Source organism: Chroicocephalus ridibundus, chromosome 7 (genome assembly GCF_963924245.1).
Source record: "Chroicocephalus ridibundus chromosome 7, bChrRid1.1, whole genome shotgun sequence".
Lineage (NCBI taxonomy): Eukaryota > Metazoa > Chordata > Aves > Charadriiformes > Laridae > Chroicocephalus > Chroicocephalus ridibundus.
The window spans coordinates 28,648,446-28,672,722 of NC_086290.1; the positions used below are offsets into that span (position 1 = coordinate 28,648,446).

The following is a 24,277-nucleotide window of genomic DNA, read 5'->3' on the forward strand; positions in this document are numbered from 1 at the left end:
TTGAAAAACAAATTACTTTTCTTCCCCATCTTAAATGCAATTACAACACCGGTATCCCCTGTGGTTTACAGTAATTAAATATTTTAACATTTTAATTAAATATTACAATGATTTCTAGGAGGGTATCTTGAATAATCACACACACGAAAATAGATTTGCCCACAAAGACATTCTTGCTAGTGTTATCAAAACAACTCGAGGTTAGGTCTACAGTAACTGTCTTCCAGATTAAAAATTAACAAACTTTAAAGTGATTTAATTATTTTCTGAGAGATGCGACAAGTTCACACAGCAATTCGAGCTTCATTTATAGATTTAAAGGTTAGTTAACTCATTTCTGTGCTCCCAATGATAATACTTCTGATGATGTTTATGGCAGGAAGAGCCTGCATTTTTTAGTCCATCACTTGCTTTGAAGAACACAATGAATTTGTTTCCCATTTTACAGGCAATTTACATACTATGTTGTTTAACAGTTTTCATACAATGTTCAACAAGTGACTATTCAGCTTAGTTAAGAAAGTATGTATAGCTACCCAATCATGAAGTAAAACGCTTTGAAAATATCTGAGGACCCATACAGATTGTGAATGGCCTCTTGATCTTTAATTCATTATTTATCATGGAAAAAAACGGCACTTCCCAAAACTGCAAAGACAGAAGATAAGGAGAAAGCTCCCTCTAAATACACCGCTTTTCTTACAGTTCTCCCCAAACATTTCCTACTAGCTTTTACCCAAACAGCATAATGGTTTAGACAGACCATGGCTCAACCTAAGATGGCAAGTACCACGATACATTTAAAGATGCTACAGGATAAACCAGGAAAAGACAGAAAAGTGGACTCATTCCCACTGCCCCAGCTTTACTATTTTAAAAGACAAGCATACCCTGCCCCCTCTATACTCTCTCAGCTTCACACAAAGGCTATGTTCACCGCAGACAGAAGAGCTAAAGCAACTCAGCCTTCTCTTTCCCTTTTGATCACGGGTTCCTTTTCACAGTTACTACATTTTTTTTCCCTGTTTCTTCTTCCATTATTTTTTGCTAATTATTTTTTTTTTTTAATATTTGCATTGGGCTAAGATTGCTATTTCAGAGCTGCCCCACAGGCTGGCTCCAAGAGGTCTCACTCTCCCCTCCCCAGCTGGAAGCAATGGGATTTCCAGCTCCCCTCCCTCACCAGCCGCACAGCTCTGTTCCAACCATTGCATGCACAAGCTGGAGCAATCATGAGACATCCCCACTGCGTAACCCAATGTAGCTTCTTAAAACACAAAACTATCAATCCCAGCATGCAGTTTCTACAATCATACAAGGAATAAAGGAAATTGATTTGCTGGAAGCAAACCTAGTAAAGGACATAGGTTGGCTTAAATCAATGTGAAATTGGAATTACGTGAAATTAGTGCCTTGCATTTTATACATTTGCACTGCTTTTACAAATGCTACATTGTCCCTTTTTCCTCTCAGCTGAAGTATATTTTACTTCCACTTACTACCTTTAAGCTCTCTCTACTGCTGCATATTTTAATGTGTGTAACTGTCACGTGCCTATTTTTTTTTCCAGCGTTTCTCCTCTTTCTTTTCTTCATTCATCCAATTACCACTTACAGCCAAGGCTGGGAAAAGCCATGGGAAGTATTTCAGTGGCAGGTGGCCTCTTGGCAAACCACGTGCAGTGCTTTCAACAGCTACTATAGTGTCTGCAGGTCTGTCCTGTGTTTGGTCAGCTAATGGTCCTTCTCAACTTCTATTGTTCCTTTATTTACCATTTTTTATCTCAGCTTGTTTTACATTTAGAGCAATGTATGCTTAAAGCTGAATATGGTTATCAAAAATCTTGCACAAATCCGACCTATAACATATTACATAGGAATCACTAATGGATATAAGGATAGACATATTTTTTAATCATTCTGCTACAAGTCTGCAACACACACGAGTCTGGTGAAATAATACATTAAAGTCACACAGTATCTGCTTACCTTCCACCTGAAGGCTACATGCGCAAAACTTAAAATTAAGTGATGCCACTGAAGTAATCTGAGCAATTCCATCTCCTTAGGTTAAATGCATACAGACAGGTTTGGAAGATCAAAGTCTAGCCAGAATTCTAGCTAGCACCTGTTATCAGTACCACACAAATATACATAATTCCCTATGGCTTCTACACCTTTGTTTTCTAGACATCAACATATACCACAACATAGACAGAAAGGACAATGAGCTTCCCAATTATGTACTGAAACTGGTTATTTCTACCTCACTAGTATCTTTAATGTCACACATGCAGTTATAGAAAACTTTATCTTATGCTTATTGGAAATATTTAACATAAATATCACGTGCCACATTCATAAAGAGCATGCAGACTGTTTTCCAAAAAAACAGAACTAAGCTTTAAGCACTAAGGTGGTTGAAAATTAGTCTTAGATTTTTTTTTTTTTTAATATTTTCCGTTACAAAAGATCAGTAATGGCTGAAAAATTTAGACTCATTAAAAGTTATGAGCATATGCTTAAAATAATCTTATCTAATTGATAACATGTATTTAAAGAAGTACTTTTTCAAACTTAAGTCATGCTTTTGGAACTTCATCTCATACAGGTATGGTTTAGAAGACCTCTTTTAATCCATCGTTAATTATTTCAAGTGACATTCTGAATAATCCATCTATATGTTTAGATCATTTCTCCTGTTAAAGCTCAGCCCCTTTGTGTGACCCATAAGCCTATTAAGAGTAACCCCTATTTCATCCTTCAGGTCATTAAAGATGCTCACGTCAGCCAAAGGAACCAGTTCATTCACACCTACCAAACTATTTAGGAACTGTTTTCAATTTAAGCCTGTAAGCTACATTATTAACTGGAGAGAATGAAAGTGGGTAAACTGGTTCCACTAATGGGTCTTTCCAAATTTTAACTCAATATGCATATTCTGCACCTATATGTGCATTTCCTTATGTTCTACATCTTCAGGGACTACTGATGTCAACAGCACTGCACCTTGGATTAAGAGACAGCTGTAAGCACACAATCCTTTTCAACACAAAGAAAGTCAAGCTGAGGGCCAGCTTCTTTCACAAGTTTCAAGATATATTACAAACATTCAGCTATCAATGTTTTTAAAGATTCAGAAATTTTAAGTGATATATTAGTTACATATTGTATTTTATGTAATACAAAATAAATTCTTATTTTACTGTTATTTATCGTACTAAAACATCTGGAAACTAAGATATCTAATGCCTTGAGCCGGGCTGATGTTCAGATGAGTGGTTGAGAATAAGATCATTCTGATTTTGATGGAACTTGCAGATTTAAGGCAATGTATTTGAAAAGAAGTACAGTTAAATGTAATAAAAAATCTGAACTAAACACTATGATAGTCCAGACTAAAATAGTATATGGTTCAGAAAATTAGATGTATCCATGTCATTAGACTTACACTTCCAGACATTAACAACAACAAAAGAAGCAGGGAAATAAAGGAAGTTTATGAATTAATAGAACTCCAATTAAACATATTTTTAACCTCAGTGTCAGAGTTACTGCTATGTACTTTTATTTTTTAATTGATAAATTATGAAAAGTCATACTGATTCAGCACCTCAGGCCCACAAAAAGACCTGCTTCGAAAGACAGGAAATCTACTTGAGAATGATCATCTTTCACAGGCAACAGCAAGTCTGTAAACTAATCCTGGTGCAGTTGCCAAACCTACCAGTTGTGATGCAGTACGGTAACAAAGGAAACCGATGAAGCTAAGAAATCATCAACTTGATCAGAGCATAATTATCAGCTTTAGACCATCCCACGCTATACCAGTTTCCTGGACTACACTCTCACTGAGTCTCAAGCCAAAATAAGTACTTCTGTTATCTTCAAGACTTGATGCATAAATAGCACAAGAGAGACACTGACGCCCCCACCCCTCCAACTAGGACTGCTTTGAGCAAGTGTGACACTATCCTGTAAAAATGAAAACATGTCAAATGCATGCATAATTCTTTCAAGAGCGCTATGCCTACAATAACTTTTCCCTTTTCAAGGTAAAAAAAAATAATCCTGCGACCCATTACTTTTGTCTGGGATAACTGCATCAAAGAGCAGATATTCTTATAAGAAGAGGCTCTAATGTAATTAATCGAAGTCCCAAGCATTGCTGTATACAAATTTAGTTCTGATCACAACTGAAAAGAAGGAACAAAAGCCTAAAAGCCAACCTGGTTTAGGAATATTTTCCAAGGGCAAGAACAATGTATGGTTGGTTGTTTTTTCGGTTGGTTGTCCCTGCTCCCCTTGTTGAGGGAGGCTGGGCAACAGGGTAAGACACCTCCCATTCTGCTCTCAGCTTGAATGATGCTAAGAACCTATAAGAACCTATATTCCTCATATACGTTTTTCTAAAGAAGGATCAATTTTCTTTCTAAGTAGTTGTCACTCCTGTCTAGATTTGTATTACTGTGAGAATCCTCAACTCTTTCTTTCAATTGAAAATATTAGAAACTGAAATATACTTCTTGAAGAACAGAGGCAACAAAAATCCGCTAAGGGAAAGAAAAAAGTAAAAAGCCTATTTCCAACATTTTAGTCGGGCTTGTTTGTTTGCTTGTTTTCCTCATAGTTCAGAAGACAGAACAACTGGCGATATCATCCTCCTCTAACTACGGTTTTAATTTATTTAAATTTTCTTTAGTAATGCATGGGATGAATGCAGCTTTAACACAGACAGTAACAGTACTTTTTAAAAAAAGAGAAATAGCGTGCTCTGCCAAGACTGAACATATGCCCAAAGAAGCAACTGTAAGGCTTGTTTAGAAAAGCTTCTCCCAGGCTGTAGTACAGACTACAGCAAAGCTTTTCAACTTTTGATCTGCAAGCTTCAGTTGGGTTTAAGTAACACCAAGAAAAGCAAGCCTCCTCCTATTAAATTTACTGTGAAACGAAGAATTTCAACTATCTGAAGTTCTTTTTTCCTTTAAAAAAAAAAATCAGAAACCAACATGAGAATTAAATTCTGAGTATCTGACATACTTAAATACTACCACCTAATGCAGAAGATACCAGTGAGCCAAATAAACAACAACAAAAAGCAATAAATTCCTTTGTTCAAGCTTCAGAATCCACATGGAAGAGCATGAGAGAACAATAGAGTCTCAATGCACATAAGATGCATTCAATTGTCTTATCTGAATTATAGTAAAAAAATTCACAGAGCTGAAATAAAGGAACCACAGACATGACAGGTTAGCAAGTGTTAACTTGGAACCTACTCCTCAGGTGTGGACAGATGTCAGCACAGAGATAGTAAAGAAGTAAAATTTAGGCTCCAGGAAAGAGGTCAGGAACAAAGGCGGGGGGCAGGAACCAGAAGCAGACAGACAGTGATACCATGCGAACAGGCTTTTAGGACCCGATTTGAGAAAAGTTCTCATAATAGAACTGAGAAAAGTTACAAGACTTGGTTATGGTTGTGGGGTGTTTTTTTTGGTTGTGTGGGTTTTTTTTTTTATGTGTGTTTGGTTGTGGTTGTTTGTTTGTTTTTGTTTTTTTTGTTTAAGAAACACAGTGGTAGAACAAGAGAGGACCTACAAAACATCATGCACAGGGGGATCCTGAAAATCCCAATATGGAAGACAGTGTGAAAAAGGATCAGGAAGAAAACTTATGACAAAAAAAGTTTTGAAATGGCTTCTCGACATTTCTATTAAACAGGCCATGTAAAACCACAAAGGAGTAACATTTTGCTCATTTAATGTAACTATGACAAGCCAAAAAAGGATACAGACTGAAGAAGCCTGAAAGGTTACAAAAAAAGACAGAGAAACAAGAAAGCGCATTGCTTACATCTATCGAAGATTAATAAAATACAGAAGAAAATGATACATTTTAGAAGATTTAAATTCAAATGACTAAAGAAGGGCCCTTTGATGCAGAACACAACATTGAACATGCTGCAGTCACCTAAAAAAGGCGGGGAAACAGATCAAGTGTAATCAGGAGGACAGTTTAAAGATAAGGTCCAGGTACAGGAAGCAGATGTATTTCCAGAATCCTGGAGCAATAATGAATGAATGAGAAAAAGAATCAAGGGGGAAAAAAAGAAAATCTGGAAAGCTGGAAATAAAAACTGAGCCTGAAAGAAAACATGCTTTCTAGAGAAAGAAAAAACAGGACACTGTAGTAGGCAAAATTTTCACACTAAAAAAAGGGCCGTGAAAAAAAAAATAAAGGATGAGGAGATGGAAATAAGTATTTTGTGGAAGGAGAATATACAGCTGGAGACTGAAAATTAATTGGATGTTTCTGTTTAACGGCATCATTCACTTCTGAAAAAGCAGCATTTCAGTTCATGGCAAAATGAAAAATGTGTTCATCTCAAGTCAGAACAGAACAATTCTACGTTAGTAAATAACACTGCTGACGTTCCCCTCAGCACCCAGTACTAAACTGCAATGCCAAAAAGCAGTATTATGCCTTCCTATTCCACAGATCATCCATTTGAACCTTAATCCTCTTTCTGCACGCAAGAGCTGTGTGACAGATCCATTACTGGTATTAAGCATACAAACACTTGTGTTGCACAGCAGTTAACGTGACACAATAATCTGACAATTCAACCACTGAAAAACGGCTAAATATATTCCTGAACTTAGCCCTGCTAAATCACGCCAAAAGTCTCTGTACATAAAGATTTCTGGAACAATTAACCTGCATGAAAGTTGTTAATACTGTATTAGTCTCAAAACTGTAATTTATTTCTGTCTTTAGGCTTTGAGTATTCTAATGGGGTTTCAGATTGTATTTAATTGACAATTCACTACTCAAAGACTGTGGAAAACAGTCTTAATGACAAAATTAAAGAAAGCCAATTTTATTGATTAAAGCCTTCCAGGAGGAAAACACGAAGTTACTGTAAAATTAGACTTCATTGGAGGAAAAAAATTTACAGCAAGAATTTAAGTTTCACCTAATTTCTAAGGAGTAGAAACAGTGTTAAATGATACTTCAGTCTAAAACACTCCAGTACCTGCTTCTCATGACAAACACCATTCATAGTAGGAGTTGGCACAGAGAACGAGCTCTTACCTACAGGGTCTTCACTATAAGAAACAACCAACCATGACGTTATTATCTCTCCTACGCTCGATCTAAATTGCAATTTTCTTACAAGCAGAAACGAACTTTGAAGATTCACCCAAGAGTTCAGCAAACATTTCAGGAATGTCTCAAGGTTGCACCTTATAATTCAAAGCTTTAACCAAAGAAATTACAGATAAAGACATATCATCCAGCAATACAGGCTGCTGAAGTTTTCAGTTAAACAGACCCAAAAAAGAGCTTTATGTCTGAAAAAAATAATCCTGTGGTTTGTTTTGATAATGAAGACAGCAGGAATCAATTCACTAAAGGGTTCAATCAGAAGATACTAAACTTGAAAGAATAAAAGATTACTTTCCTTGTTTAGAAACTGGCAGTTAATTCAAGCAGAAATTCCTGCTGAGTGCATTCAGTTTTTCGTCCACATGGACAGACTCCAGCCCCATAAATCCTTGAATAATTTTATTGTCTGTACCTGGTTGTTCTCTCTGCTCTCACACTGATCAGGCAATCTCTTTTCTTTTTTTCCTTTTGCCCCCATAAACACTTCTTAGGAGCTCTAAGTCTATACAATGAGCAAGTCAAAGCTCTCACATCTTTGATTGAGGTGAGGTGAAAAGTAATGATGGTTATTAGGGGAAAAAAAGAAATCTGCACAAAGAAGCCGCCTCATATTATAAAAGATGAAGCTTTACAGCAGTTTTTAACCTTGAACTGTAGAAATTCCTACAACTAGTACTGGATCATAGGCTGATACTAATTTATTTTTGTCTTTTTAGATAGATATACACTTGCACACACAAAGTGCCAAAAAATAACTTCTGCATCTGTTTTAAAAGCATCTCATTCATAGCAATTACAGCTGAATCATAACTACATCACCTCACATTCTTCTTTTTTTAATAGGGTGGTGTGCTAACCAAAATAAATTATCTAAGTACCATAAACTGTAATAATTAAATACATAAATTCTTATTCATCTAGATGTTCTAGTTTTCAAAGAATGTTATAAATTTTAATATGAAAACCCGTGCTTAGTGAATTTTTACACATTTTCCAAAGCACAAAGTGATAGGAAAGAATCTGTTGGAATGAGATGTTAATGGAACAAAGTAATATTGTCTAGAGACTGGACTAGACAGCTGGTGGGATATCAACATTTTGTCTCCTCCAATCACTTGCTCTCTAAAGAGACATGAAATTCAGTGGAAACATTTCAGAGATTATAGTGCTGTTAGTCACAAAGCTACTGTACTCTAAATTAGTTAGCGTTGTATTTAATTGATTCCCAAAAGTTCCATATATATACAATTTACCCAAGTTTTCTTGAGTCTCAAAACTAGACCCGGGATTTGCTCTGAGAGCTTTCCTACAAAATTAGGAGTAACAATTGTGTTTGCAGTGCAGCAGGAAAAAACCAAACATATTTGTACATTAACATTAATGTAGCTTTAATTTGTGACTGTTAGGGGTCATAAAGTTTCTCAAAGCTGAGACTGAAATAAATTAGCACCCCATAAAGTATATGAAAAGTAACACCTTGAATTCTTCTGTGTATGTCTGGTTATTTTTATTTGCAGCAAAGGATTCACAGAAAGGAAAAGAAAACAGCCTAGTAGCAAATATTAAGTCAAAACTCAAAAACAGCAAGTGAAGTGGTGAAAGAAAATCTACCTTCTTTACACGTTTAAGATTCTGATTTATGGATTGGGTTTTTTTGGTTGTTTTTTAATCCCTTCATTAAATTTATTTTTTCTGAGTAAATCTTGCCCACAGAATAGTTAGTAGTTGACAGAGACTGCAATGGTATTAAATACTAACAGTTGAGCGGTTCTCTGAGCAGTTACAATGTCTGTAACACTGCTTGTTAGGTATCTCCACTGTATGATCTAGCACGTATATTCTAGATTGTTCTCTCATTTCTTTATGGTTGAATTGATTTGCAGGATTTTCTTTTTTCTCTTTAGAATTCTTCAGGTTATGCTTCACTAAGCATCATAATCCTACGCATGCTTAGTATTGCATTTCATTCACAGAATTAAAGAATTAGATAAGAAAATACACAGTCATCTGAATTCTTTGTTTACTTCCATATAAATTGCTTAACAACAAAATAGAAGAACTGAAAAAATAACAGCCAAACAATTTCTGATTACTAGGTTAAACCACATTTTCAAAGAACCCCTAGCTCAGATCTCCACTTACTAGTTACTATTATACTAATAAGGTTACTTCTACACACATTGTTTCAAATAAAACAGAGTAGTGATAATTAAAGCCACAAGAAAATTAACAGCTCTCTCAAGTGCAAATCTCATGATGATAGCTTACAGCTGACTGAAAAGCTGTTTATATAATTGGGTATTTACATTCTACCAGGATCTAGCATAAGTACTAGCTGAAGGACAGTTTCCTTTACATGAAAACATACCAACCGTATTGATCTTACACATAGTGTCTGAAGACAAAACATATTTTGTCTGACTATCTCCAAGATTACACCAAAGCACACATACTTAGAAGTGCTTTATTTCGATACACTTATCATTCCAAGAGGACTGTGAAAGCAACAAACCACCACATTCTTTTAGGACTATGCTAAATTTCAAGTCCCACCGATAAAATCTACAGCTGCCTGCAAATATGATCTTCAACTCCAAGCTCTTTCAGAGACAGAGCTCCAAGAGTGACTGCCATGCTACAGTACTTTTGTCAGAGGATAAGTGTTTCAACAGTCCAACGAACAAATATTTTCAAACAGGCTATGAGCAAACATTTGAGCTGCTTGACAGAAAGACGCAATTGCCCAAGATAAATGTCTTATGAACTATGTGTCAGCTTATTTGCTCTAAAGGTCGTAAGACTCATTTTAAAGAGCAACAGCTGTAAGAAGTCACTCTCATCTCCTTGCTAGGTCCGAGGCCAAGAGTAAGGATTCTGAATACTACCACAGTACTATTTCTTAATAATGTTAATAACAAAAAAGAATAAGAAGTAAGACTTACAGTTTGGCTTTCAGGGAAGTCCATCTTCAGCAATTTGTGAGCACATTCCTCAAAGTCTAAGCTGCAATAATAGAAAAAATACTTCTCATTATCTGTGCAATGTACGCTACACTAAAACCATTTCAGAATTATATTGATTGTTGGTGCTGAAACTTCAACTGTTTTGAAATAAAGCATCTAATTAACATTCAGAAAGCTGTTTCTTTGGCTGGGATTTTTTGTTGTCATGGGTTGTTTTTTTTTTAATAAATATTTTGTATTTCATGAGTTTGTAACTGAAAATTAGCTGAAGTCATTACATTTGCAGGCAATTTGAAAACAAGATGACTCGGGTCATTATTACTATTACATCACCTTACAAAACTCAGCAAAGCACAAACATGTGAGCTCATTTTGCACATCCTGAAAAACACTGAAATGCAGGCACTGTACATAAGCTCCAAAACCAGTATACACCACACTTTCCTCTTCACACTCCCATTCTTGCATATTGAAAGCCTTTAGCTACCAGAAAGAACCTCCCCACACTGAAGCGTAGGATGAATAAATTTCAGTATCACAAGAAAGTATTGAACAGTAACTTCAAGAAATGTAAGACCCTTTCATACATCTCAGTATGGTATTAATTCATATATCTAATGATCAATACCACAACTACATTATCTCATTCCTCAGGGAGTTCAGACCTGCAGAATATTGTGGGCCATACCTACTTTTAACGATGGAATTGAGAGGCATGCAATGGGTTTATCTCTCCTTTCACCCAGGTGTCACAGGAGCTACAGTGTCATGTTTTGTTTGTGCCATGTGCTGCAAGGGGATTTCATTCTCAAGACGAACAAATACAGTACACTTCAGGGTTGGTATCTTATTGTCTTACTATCTTATACTTATTGTCCAAACCATGCAGATGGCAACAGGCTCAGAAAGTACCATGCTGCAGAACTCCTTACTCTCAGAAATTCTTAAAATGCTGTATAATCTGAAGATCAGTGACTTTCATTCACTCAGAAAATTCTAATTACAGCAATCTTGACAGAAAAGTCCCAGTGCACTACTCACACATCTTGAAACAAACAGGATTTATCTTAGAATGAGAATCCAGTAACCATTTGTCAAAACACTAAAAAGGAATTTAGAAAGGAGAAGAATTCTAGTTCACCCATTTCAAAAGAACTACACTCATAAGTGTACAAGTTATATTATATTTACCTTGACTGAATAGCAAGATAAATTGTACGACGGAAGGAGACCAGGTTAATTTCTGTTTTGTCATGGACAGTGACTTTCTGACCTGGGAAAGAAAACCATGGTTTGGTAAAGAGCAAAAGATAAGTAATCTCTTAGAACAGCTCTATTTATTATTTACTAAGTCTGAAACACACTGTATAATACTTTTTCTATAAATATTTAGGACTGTTTAGCAGGTATATTATTGTTTACTATTATTTTTGCAGAGAAGAAAAAAGTAATCAGTGTTTGCCTCGTCTGTAACTAACAGGTAAATATTCAGAGATACAGCTGTAAGAGGGTAACTCCCCATTTAAAGGCTTTTCACATGACTTAGCTGGCAAAATGCAAATGCAACCTCTAGATTTAACATTTCTTGCCCACATTATTAGGAAGGTATTTTCTGCATTATTTAGCTATACAACATTTTATGTAGCCTCCCTGATTTTAACAGGAAATTCTTTGTTTCTGTTATGTATACGAACTATGTTACAGCATTCTGCAAAAGTTCTGTTTTGTCCTGGAACAAGTGTAGAAAAATCTGTCCCAAACCACAACCACTCCTCAAACATCTTCATTCATAAGGTATTCACTATTCCTTCATTCTTGTTTGGGAATAGCACAACTGATGAAAAGTTATGTGAATTCTCATACTTTTCATCAGCCTGGAAGCTCTGTTCTTCCATGAAATACTCTGGCAAACTGTTGAAGAAATCCATTCCTGGTATTCCACGAGAACAGAACTTGGCTGGCTATTCAATTACTCACACAGTCTACGCAAACATTTCCGTTATGCTTTTCCATCAATTTTTTTCCTAGGAATCAAATATATGTGTAAACACTGACTGCTTGCACTAATGATCAAGAAAGGGGGCTGAACTGAACTAAAAAATGATATAGAGGATGTAAACACAGTTGTAAGAAAGCCTGTTCTGATTTTGGAAGTGACTTAAAAAACATGACAGAGCATTAAAAAGTGTCCAGAAAGGTTGTCTTTATTAGTTTTTAAGGAACTGTTTTCATGTTCATTATATTTAGCGCCTTATGTTTACAAGGCTTTTCTTGCATGGAACTGATACAGCCAAGACCAATCAGGCCAAGCTGCTTTTTATTTTCTGCCTGTGCTGAATGCTAGTAAACACTTAGATCTGAGAATAATTTAAGATGAAAACATCCCTTAACATTTGAACATTCTTATTTTCACAAAATTTATAACAAGTTAAGCCTTTCTTTCCTGTTTCATCTACAGTCAGTCAATCACTAGTAAGGTCCCAGTCACATACTCACCATCTTCATCTTCCTCTTCATCTTCTTCATCTTCCTCACTACTTCCAGCCTCTTGATCTGCTTCAGATTCACTGTCACCTTCATCGAGAATTTCTGAAAGAGCAGTATCCCAGATTAAAGGCATCTAGACCACAGTAGCTTTAGTATCAAAAAAAAAAATTAATCCAACACCCAAGAGTGAAAGGGTCTCTCAGGTGGAGAACGTGGCAGAGTCAAAAAAGTAGGTATGTCATAACCAAATGAAAATGTAGCTGGAGAAACAATACTGAAGAAAATAGCAGGAATACATTGGAAAGGTCTGTGATGAACTGAAAGACAGTTTTCTGGGACACAGTTATCACCCACTGTTAAATAAAGGTTGGTAACAGTAGTTGGACAAATAAAAGCTCTGTAAATGTGTAAATATATAAATATTATATATAAAATTTTTATACACGCAGTCCCTTACCTTTCTTCAGTGTCTTATATTTCTCTTCATTTTCCATAAAGTTCGGATCCATCTTGAAAACATCTTTAGAATAAAAGAGAGTCTTTATTTAAAATACAAAATGAAGATAACAATGAACATTTAATCTCAAATTTGTTTTCATGAGGAATGCAGTCATCGAACTCTCTTCTGTTTTTAACTTACTAAGAACATCCTCTGGGTTGTAGTCATCTTCTAATGGCAACATATGAGTAAACTGATCCTCCTCTTCCACTAGATCTAATCCCTCTGGAATGATTGGATGATCCTTGAAGCCATCCTTCCGTACAGCAAACATGACTTCTATCATATACTGAACGCGCATATCAATTTTAGATTCATGCAGAATGTGTCGAAGACGGTCAAAGATTGCTTGGAAAAAGACAGAAATGTAAATATAAGAAAGATTTACCAATACAAACATCAAAAAGACAAATGTTCTGGCTAATTATACTTACCATTAATACCTCTAGGAGAAACTTCTGTTAATTTGAGCCCGCTCTCTTTAATAAATCCAATTGCTACTTCAATACTGTCATCAGTAGGCCTTTCAAGAAGCAAAGTGAGCATTTCCAAACATAAAACCTCATGAGCCTATGGAAAGAATATCAGTAAAGAATTAGAACGTACAATGTTACACTATTATTTCAGTGATTTACTTCACGGAGCAGTCCAGCCTTTGAGGATACTACGCTCTTGTTTAATTACACACAAGGCAACTATAGTGGGACAAAGCTATTTAGGAGGAACTCAAAATTTCAAATACAATTTTACCACCCATATTTACACAACTTCGTAGTGAATGTGACTATGCTATTCAGATGAACAAGCAAGCAATGAAAAACATTTTGCCATTAAAAAAAACCAGAATGCATTTCCAAGAAATAAACCACCACTTACATTATAGGAAGTTCTAAGTGTATTGTGTCTACAATGAAATCAGGTCCTCCAACATCAGACATATAAGCAAATGTCAGATCTCAGATTAGTCTCCTCTTTACCAAAATGCTGTATACTCCCAATGCATTCCTGAAACACTGCTTCTTGACATTATTTAAACTGGAGTATCCTGATTTCTAACAGATAAAAGAGTGGCATAGGGCGAGATACAAATTTGATTTAGATGCAACTGAGTTTAGTTCTGCCTACACAGATGTTTAAAGTCAGATGACAGTGTTGCAAGAAAACTGTTTACATCTGCGGGACACAGCCTCAGATGAAGCATGCTTTGCTTCAAGATTTGTCTGAATACTAGCCCAAACATATTTACGAAGTCTGGGGAAGCTCTGAGGTATAAATGTAACGGTAAGCAATAACAACTGCATAGGAAATTATCAATGTCTTTTCTAAAAAGACCCTAACAACTTAGAGCAGGCTTAAAAGGAAACGTGGATTCAGATTTTCAGTAGCCATGAGAACAGGAAGAGCATCTTCACTTAGGCTACTGCTGTCTTGAAACTAAAGAAACAGCCATACAGAGTTTGGACTGAGTAGAAACGTGAAGTAACATACCACATTCTGATTCATCAAATGTGCAACAAACTTTGAAGATGTTAGACAGAGTTGCTGCAAAAGAAATAAAATAGGAAATTTTAAAACATCTTATATGGAAGAAAAAATTTACTTACTAAGATTTGTGCATCTCACAATCAAATTAAGTCATGAAACTAACTATTTTGGGATACTGATGGTTGCTCACAATTAGGGCTATACACTTTAAAAAAAAAAAAAAACTATCACAGTACCACCCCAGAATAGGTTGTCAAGCTGTCATGATAATCTAATACTACTATACTTAATGTACTAACGATAGGTTCTGACCCATAGGTCTTGGTTGTATTCCTTTGAAATACGTAACCTGAACACACTCAATACAAGGTTAACACAGCAGAATTACAAGTTTGAACATGTTGCTTTTCACATTTTACATACCTTATCGTTTCTGCGATATCCTTTGCGAAAGTTTAGTATCAACCTCTTGAGAATCAATTCACCAATATTGGGAAACTTTGAATTGATAATTGCCACAAGAGCTGCATAAACATGGGTAAAAATTGGAGAGGCACTCTGAGCTTGCAAAATGGATCTAGACAGCAATCCCCTGCAAAAACACATAAGTTTAATATTTTTCTGGTAATAAAACATTTAATGTTTTTATTCAATACACATCACATAAAATAATATTGTACAGGTCGAATAGTCAGAAGATACCAGATGGTCATTTTCAAACTGTTGTTTATCATGCCACAAATGGGGTTTTGCAAAACGTGTTGCCCAAATGTGCCTGAGCCAAGAAATTCTTAAAATAATACCTTATCTTTCATTAAATATAGTTCCTATTAGAGCTACATTTGAAAATAAGCACATACGAATTCTTTATCTCATATCCTGCAATTATCCCTTTTTAACTCCAACACAGGGCCTTCTTAGCTTGGAAATTTGCATGATTGTGCTGTTTCTTTTCCTCAGTTGAAAAAACAAAATCCTGTTTGTTTGTGACCAAAAAAAATACCTGCTCTGCAACTATTGACGAAAAACACAGAACTGTGTTCAAGTATAACAACTTAAAACAAGCAAAACAAATGTCTAAGAAAGAAAAGTTGTATTTCCATAAAAGATCCCTATCAATAAAGATCTACCTAGAAGTAACAAAACTGAATATTCAGTAAAACCAGAATGGGTAAAGTAATGCTTTTCAATGCTTTTCTCAAATGAAACTGCATCCTTTCAAATAATTATTGTTTTGGAACTGAGAACTGATTATAAAAGACTACTGCTTAGAGCCTAAATGAACATAAACACAGGGCTCACGAGATACTAGTTCTTCTATTGTACTAAAGGTGTCTCTTACGTTTATATCAAGACTGAAGTCTGACAAGAATTGCGACCCTTTTTCCTCCCCTCTCAGTTTTGCTTTTTCTAAAGGTTTAGCCCATAGAATTTGACTGTTGCTGTATTACCCCATTACAAATGGGCAAGGCAGGGGGGGAAAAAGCCCTCCAAATGTGAATCTTCAAAGCACACACTGGTATACAACTCTATCTTCTCTGTGGTTTATCGAAATCTTACAAAAAAACCCTCCTACATGGTACTAAATACAAACTGCATGAAGGACCTTATTCCTACCTACTCTGAAGCTGACAAATGGAATAGAACTCATTTCATACTAATGCACAGGAAGAGAGCATTTCATTTTGAAACTACTAGTTACTTCTTGCTTACAAACTGAAACCTGTCTGGTTCAGATCCGACTTACCCTCTACTTAGAAAACACAGAAAAAGCACTTTACAGCGAAGTAAAATTTCGTGTCATTACTTTATATGCATCTTTGTGCAAACTTGGAAGTCAAAATTAAGTGTAAGAAGGGAAATGGTGTCAGTTTCCTTCTACATTGTTTTGAAATGTGTAAGCTTATAAGCCACACACACACAAACTTCCACAGACAACTATATTCTAAGAACATTCAATAAGCTAATTTTTAAACTAAAATATTACTGCTTTATGAAAACTAAGCTTTGGGGACATGAAATGCTGGCAAGTAAAAAGCAGTTCTACAACAGACTGTTCAAGACTTCATTATTATTTTTAACAGAAATCACATTTGGGAACTATTTGCTCACTCTCTAGATTTTACTGAATTCTCTTATTTTTATGCTATTTACAGGATTCTGATCTTTGCATCAGCTATGGCATACATGAAACTAACACAATCCTTCGCTATAACCTCCTCCAATAACAGTGATTAAGTTGTGACAAAAAAAGTGTTGCTATCTGTTTGAAACGTAATAGAATTATTTATGGATATTTTGTTCAGAGGGTTTTTTTGTTGGTGATTGGTTGGTTTTGTTTAAGTGATAGTCATTTAAACTCTAACTGATCTAACTCCTTTAGACCAGCATATTTAACCTCTATTGACATCAAAATTAAAGCAAGGAAACTCATCACACAATACTTGCACAGTCACCATGACTTAGTACTTAGCTCAAATAGCGTACAAATCTTTTCTCTACATTAAAATAAAAAATCCAGCCAGATAACTGTAATAAAATTTGTTTTGCTAAATACTGGCTACAAATATTATTTGTCCCACAGAAAAAAAATCCCAGAATACAAAAGTAAATAGACATAGACACCTGTAAACCATTCAAGTAAAACGCAGGGGTAAAACCTTTAAGAAAAGGAAACACACAGCATCTGTTGGACTCTTATTCCTTCCCCACCAGTTGAGCAGTCCCCAAAGTAGAGGACTACACTGCATAGGCCAATATAGCCTAATGTTAATTTTAAAATTTAACTAGCTTCCATACACTACACATAGTGAGGTATAGATGAACAGTATACATATTAGCAGAAAAGCAAAAGAACTGTTTTAAATACTAAGACTTACCTTCCCCGAACAATATTTTCCTGAAGGAGCTCATGAATGATATTTTCTATATTAGAAACGTTCACTTTATTGACCAGACCATTGATTGACTTCTTCAAGGCTTCCCAACTCATCCTCTGATATGCCAAGCTATTGGAAACATATCACAAATTATAAATGCATAAATTTGACGTAGCACCGAGTGGGTTTTCATAAATATATATGAAACTTGAATGTACGTTGCAATAAGTAAAATAGCTAAGAAAATATTCACTGCATAAATAAGAAGACTAGTTTGCAATTACGCATTTAACTACTTGGAAATCACTGCACCAACATGATACACCAAAATGTTATTCTCCACAGATATGGTATAACCCAGTATGTTCAGTTTTCTAAGATATTCCCAAAAATTTCTGGTCATGTGGTCACCCCACTTTCCCATTTACAGTTTGCAGCAGAAGCAGGTACAGTCACAATCTGATTCTCTTATTCTTCTGATAAAAATATACCTTCAAAAGAATGATTATAGCCTGCAAAAGATATTCCATTTTCACCAACATTCATTAAAACCCTTTACAGTTTTGCTTTTCAGTAAAAATTCTAATATATTACTTTCAACTCACCTATTTTTATCAGTGATTTGCTCTTGCATCATCCTGAGCTTGGCAGGTGGAATATATGCACCACCTGTGCGAGTAAGGATTGGATCCACTTCTTCTTTCTTCTTCTTTGAAGTGGTCTCATCATGAGCAAGTGAGCTCTGGTCTGTCGACCTCTCTGGACTCCTACGATCAGGTGATGAATATCTTCTCTGCTTCCTTCGATCAGATTCTCTCTCCTCCCATTTCTCATAGTGTCTGTCTCTCCCCCTTTCCATCCTTCTAAAAACAAAACACAACACCCAAGGGTTTGTGAAAAGTGTTCACGTTTTATTCTTTGAAACAAGTATTTTATTACTGATCATGAAAGAGCTTGATACTCACCTTCCTTCTGAAGTTCTGTCATCATAGTATTCCCTTCTTGAATATTCCTGATCATATCTGCCATCATCAGAGTACCTTCTCTTTCTGGGAGATGGAGACCTGTCATGCTCTACATCCCTATTTGCAACCCAAGACACAACATTCTTAGCAATAGGCTTAGAAAAACAATACTATTAATATCTACTTGCAATACGTTTCATATATACCAACTGTTCCACTTCTGCAACCTGAGTTTCAATATATGCATCATTCAAATAGAAGATACTCCTTTTATAATAATTTTTTGTCATAAAAAATAATAAAAAAAAAATCAAGCGAAGCATTGTAAAAGGAAGCTCCTCCTAGAACTTAAAATTAAATGCTAAACAGTAATGACATCAAATACCAGTGGTAAATTCAGCACCATGCATTCCTTGGAATGTACGTACGTATGTTTCACCTACTTTTGCCTATGTAGCATAAAACTGAACAGACACTATTAGAAAAAAGTAATATTGTGTTTAGTACAAGAGGTTTCTTCCAATTAAAATGTAAAAATAAAAGTAAACTGGCAACAGTTCTTCTTACGCCTCAGTAGACTGCACTTCAAATTATATCTCTCCACCTTTTGCTGGCATCAATAATCTTGCTCTGAAGTGACAATTGTGGCATCAGCAATACGTGAGTCCAAGCAAAAAGCTGGTATCTAATTTCCATTTTCAAGTCCCTTGACAATTCAACTGAATGCTAAGGATTTTTTAAAGCTTTATTTTTAATAACAAATCTATTTAGTTACTGCTATATTGACATTCAAGTATTTTATTAAACCTACACTTATTTTTCACTGCTCAGTTACAGTAACACATAAAAAAACAGAACCTGATTATTATTTTTTTTAAACTTATTTAACTCATTATATGAGCTACATACACAGAATTGTAGGGTATAAAAGTCAATCATTCTACCTGTCCTCTGGAGACAAACTTCTTTGGCGTGAACTGTAGTTTTCCTTCCTTTCATAACTGGAACCATGCTTTTAAGAAAACAGAAGGAAAAATCAAGCTCTAACATCATATGTTTACTACTATGAGCACTTATATCTTGAGATCAAAGAGTTCCATGTCTTTGGTTCCCTATTCCTTCAAATAAAGCTAATGGTAGTCAGTTATGACAAGGAGTGATGGTTCTAAATAACACGTAGTTAAGCAGCTGGACTCCCTGCTACAGGATGAGGCAGAAGCCAAATGCTTACATGGGGTCAAGAGACTGGACAAACACCGAAGAAAAATTCACATGTGTTACCAAAGAAATCATCTGGCTCACAAAACTGCAAATAGTCAGAGACTACGAAAGCATGCGGGTGAGTACTTTTATGGTTGCCCTGTGCCTAAACTTTTCAAGCCATCTGCTATTACTGCTGGAGCCTAGAATAGACGGACCTTCAGTCTGCCCTTCCTGCTTCCTTCTCCCATATGCCATTTTACACTTTGTTGCATTGCATGCAATAACATTAACAGAATTCTACCGCTTCCTGTTTGAACACTGTCTTTCCTCTCTCCTAAAGATCCCCGTTATTGCGTAATTTTTCCCTTACCTTTCCCCTTTTTACTAACCATTATTTATTTTCTCATGAGTCATTCCTAGCTTTATACATTATAAACATCTAAGTTACACTGTTCCACTTCACAGATCCTGGAAGTAAATTTAATTCTAGATTTTTGAAATCTAATTTTTAAGGACTGTTTAAGTGATAAACACTTAAATAGTTCACAGCAAATTCTGTGGTCTGAACCATGACATAGAATTATGGAATCACACACAAAAACCAGAATATGACAATATCTACAACACACAAAGACAATGACCTCATCAAGATATTTCAAAACTACTTTGGTACAGCTAAGCAGCAGCTTTTATGACCTCTATACTTTCATTGTAAAGGTCCTCTCTTCCCTTACTATATTATTTAGGATTTTTCAGAACCACAGTCTCACGTTACCAGCCATTCATCAGCTATGAAATAGGTAATGCTTCACCTTGATGCAGAAACTCAACAGAAGGTGCTTATGCAACTTCATGGAACTTTTTGCAGAAACATTCATCTCATTTGTTGAAGTGGCATTCTGTCCATTAACATGTTGCCACACTAGTTTTTGCCCCACCAAAGAACCAGTTAAAAGTGTTGGTTAGTAGAATAATGACACCTCCTTCATAAGCAGACCCGAGACAGTTATACCCAATGATCTCCAAAAACTTAACTGGAAAGAAAACTATCGTTACTAAATGGCAAGTGTGGTGTTTACAATGAACTGTGCAAGTAAAATCAACATTGACTGAGGTTTCCTAAAGAAATAATGGCAACACAACGATTTATGAGCATCATCCTATCAACAGGCCACTAAGGGTGACTTGCTATCACTCAAATTGGTGCATATATACATGTAAATATACATATTTGTATTTTTTACGCCACTATAACATATCCTAGAATATAGTCTTCTCTAGGGTACGTTTCTAACACTGTGTTAAAATTATTCCCACTATTATTTTGCATGAACCAAGACAATGGTACAAAACAAGTGGATTGCATCGTTTACTAGGAGCATGCATCCCTACGAAAGAACATCCATCTGACAATTTAATTCCAGAGTAACGTTATCTTTGACGGCAAAGCTAGTACAAGAAATTCCTGTATTTTCACCACAGTTTTCTTCCCATTTCAATACTCGTTTGCGGGACTATAACATATAGCAGACCACTGAAATCATTCAAGGTCCTTAAGTTGTTGGTTTTTTTCCCCAAAATAATGTAATGCAAAACTGTATCCTAAGCTTCCAAGAAACTGGTAATAAAAATCTTTGAAAAACACTGAACAGTTATTGTATTTGAATAATACTTAGCAGATGGGAAGAGGCGGGTCTTTTTAGCATGATCCAGTCTCATGAGTTCTACACCACCTGCCTTTGCCCAAGCAGGCCCAAAAAGATAAGTGGTCACAGAAATAAAACGTTACAGGTGTCTCTGTATTTGACAGTTCTCGTGTCTCCTTGCAAAAAGTGCTGTTTGCTGAAGAACTTGTCACCCTCAGTTCTTTGTGGCCAGGCTTTCTGCCACAAGTTAGTCTTCTTCCTTGCTCATTTTGATCAAAACTATTCATGGGAAGTGTCCTAGTGGTGTGCTTTCGCTAACTGGGTTATTTTGACAGATGAGGCAGCGCTACCATAACCACCAGTTTGGGAAGATATGAGAAGATACCAAACTATCCCTCAAGCACCTCTATTAAAAACCACTTCAGTCAGAAAAGTTGGAACCAAAAGAGTGAAGAAGCCTATGCAGGGTTGAACCCTAGAAACACAGTCAGAGAAATACTATACATTTCAGACAGTGTACTAGAAGGGTATTGCTCTGCTAACTGTCCCAAATTTAATGTACTTTACAAATGTGGCATTTCTAAATCATCATTTTATGAGAGTAATTTTAAATCAAGTTTTTTCTAAAAATCATTCCCATCCATTCAGAAACATACCACACACTTTTAAAAAGGAAAGCTTTAACTTTCACAGTAAGAAATACAGTTGCCACATTAACTGCTACTTCCTGTCTCTTTATCTTTTCATTCTAACATCACTGCTATAACATAATTTTTCAACACCTTTTTTCTCCATTCCTCCATATTTATTGTTGAGCCATCATTCATTCATTCATTCACTTTTCACCAATTACTTTATCATTACATGTTAGTAACGTTCAGAACTTCCACTGTTAAGACAACAGTAATTCACTGACTTCATAGTAATATTTCTCTTGTAAACATCTGCTATAAATTATGGGTACTGTTTGCTTTACATTCAGGGAGTTTTATTTAATACATCAACTGCAAACCTAACCAGCAGTAATAAGGGAATAAACAAACCCTACAATTTCAGTTTAAGAGCACTTACATTTACTTGTGTCACCCTGCTCTTCATCTTGACTTTCTATGTTTTATGAAGTTCTGAACGCACAGCAATAAGACAAGCCAAGGTGGAGTTCAGTGTATGAAAAACATTTCACCTACAACAAACGGAAGACAATCAAAATTTTTCTACAGCACATGGTGCAGGAACCTGTGCTTTTAATTTGTTCTTTAAAGCTATGCTTGTGTAATTCCTTAAAACAAAACAAACAGTCCCCCCCCAAGCCTGGTCGGATCTCTTTAAGTTACACAGCACCTGCCATAGGCGGTAAAGGCTGCAGAAGGGCAGCCGGGAGTTCACCAGCCCCACCGCCGCGGCCACTCAGCACAGCCAGCCGCCAGACCCGGCGGCCAGGCCGCGGCAGGAGATGCCGAGGCCCTGCTCACGGGCCCAGCCCCAGGGCGCCCAGTCCCGGCCCCAGAGCTCTCCGCGGGGCTGTGCTACCACCGGCCCGCGCCACTCCCCCCGCCCGCTACCGAGCCGCGACCCGGCAGGGGAGACCGCGACCACCCACCCCGCGGGGGCAGCCGGCCAGCAAGCCGCGCCCGGGGCCTCCCCCGGCGCCTGGGTCTCCCCCGACTCCGAGGGGGAAAGCGGGACGGGGAGCAGGGTGACTGGCCGCCCTGCCCGCAGGAGAGCCCCCACCCACCGCCCGCGGCCCACCCAGCCCCGCACCTACCTCCCACCGCCGCGCACGGACAGGAACAACGCCACTTCCGGCGGCGCGCAATGACCGCGCGGAGACGAGGCCCCGCCCAGCGGCTGCGTTCGACGCGCGCACGTAGGCGGCTCCAGCCCCGCCAGCTGGGCGAGCTTCCGGCCGCCCGGGTCCCGCTGCACGACGGGAAATGTAGTTCCGCGGCGGCGCCCCGGCCGCCATGTTGCGGGACCGGCCGCCGCGGTTATGGGGACGGCGTTTGTCGGCCCCGTCTGTACTATTCTCTTTCAGTGTGTTATTTAGGCTAAAAATGCTTGTTGTTGCAGGGAAACAAAACCCACAACGGTAACTAAGCCGATAACTAAGTGACTCACTCCTCAGTGAGCCACTCTAAAGCAGACATGTTGCTCCTTTCAGTCCAGACTGTGCTTCTCTAGTGCCAACTGCCTCTCAGGCAAAGGCGTCTCAGAAAAAACAGCCCCACTGCTACCAGATGTGCAAGGTTCCTGTCAGAAATAGAGGTAATAGCAAACAAGCACTCAACTTACTTCCCTGAAGGAAGAGAAGCTGTCCAAAGTCTTCCAGAATCTCTGTAAAATGAAGAGAATTTGCTAAGTGGGTTTAGTATGCTTGCCCCTTAAATAACACCCATAGCATGCCCTTCTGTCCCACACTGCTGGGTAAACATAACTTCCAATATGTCCAGGACATCCATAATACATTATACCCTCTCGAGAGTTACAGTGCTGTTAGGATACCTGCTTATTAGAGGGATTTTTCTTGGCCTCTAAAAGTTTGAAGTAATTGAGCACCAGTGATTCACCCTAACAGAGGACCTGAGGCTTATTACAGGCATAAATTTGTTTGGATAGTGGAAAGTAAATGCATAGGGAGGAAAAAAAAAAAAAAGAAAAAAGCAAAGTGCTATGTAATGTAAGGTCTTAAAATGCTTACGGTTCATTTTCAGCTCTTGCGAGATAATGAAAATAGACTCAAGGGGACACAGCAGATCAGGGTCAGAAAGGCCAAGAGCCAGATGGCATCTGCAGGGACAGCTGTAACCGAGCCGTGCGGCGTTGCTGCTGCGCTGCAGACCGCCAGCATCCACGTGCAAGTCCCTGCGCGTGCATACGTCGTGGGACGCAGCATTTGCTGAGGAGAAGAAGGTGGCAACAAGGTGGGAGCAATGCTGAAAAAATGCTGCTCACAATTTCTCCTTTCAAACAGAAGGGAGAAA

The 24,277-nt window shown here is 37.1% G+C and overlaps 1 protein-coding gene across 3 annotated transcripts in view; it reads right to left on the reverse strand.

Moving 5' to 3' along the window:
- CWC22 (CWC22 spliceosome associated protein homolog) overlaps positions 1-23,136 on the reverse strand; it is a 34,230-nt gene extending 11,094 nt beyond the window's left edge. For 2 of the 3 annotated variants that reach the window (XM_063341806.1, XM_063341809.1), the window contains exons 1-14: positions 23,062-23,136; positions 22,368-22,479; positions 19,392-19,459; positions 18,448-18,564; positions 18,088-18,345; positions 17,483-17,611; positions 15,027-15,195; positions 14,607-14,660; positions 13,553-13,688; positions 13,260-13,466; positions 13,077-13,139; positions 12,629-12,721; positions 11,324-11,405; positions 10,112-10,172 (exon numbers count right to left, since the gene is read on the reverse strand). In XM_063341806.1, coding sequence (XP_063197876.1) covers positions 10,112-10,172; positions 11,324-11,405; positions 12,629-12,721; positions 13,077-13,139; positions 13,260-13,466; positions 13,553-13,688; positions 14,607-14,660; positions 15,027-15,195; positions 17,483-17,611; positions 18,088-18,345; positions 18,448-18,564; positions 19,392-19,459; positions 22,368-22,394 — 1,464 coding nt within the window. In that variant the 5' untranslated portion in view covers positions 22,395-22,479; positions 23,062-23,136. Of the gene's footprint in view, positions 1-10,111; positions 10,173-11,323; positions 11,406-12,628; positions 12,722-13,076; positions 13,140-13,259; positions 13,467-13,552; positions 13,689-14,606; positions 14,661-15,026; positions 15,196-17,482; positions 17,612-18,087; positions 18,346-18,447; positions 18,565-19,391; positions 19,460-22,367; positions 22,482-22,686; positions 22,699-23,061 lie in introns of those variants that run through there. The other variant, XM_063341808.1, reaches the window with a different exon arrangement.
- Between the last annotated feature and the right edge of the window lie 1,141 nt (positions 23,137-24,277).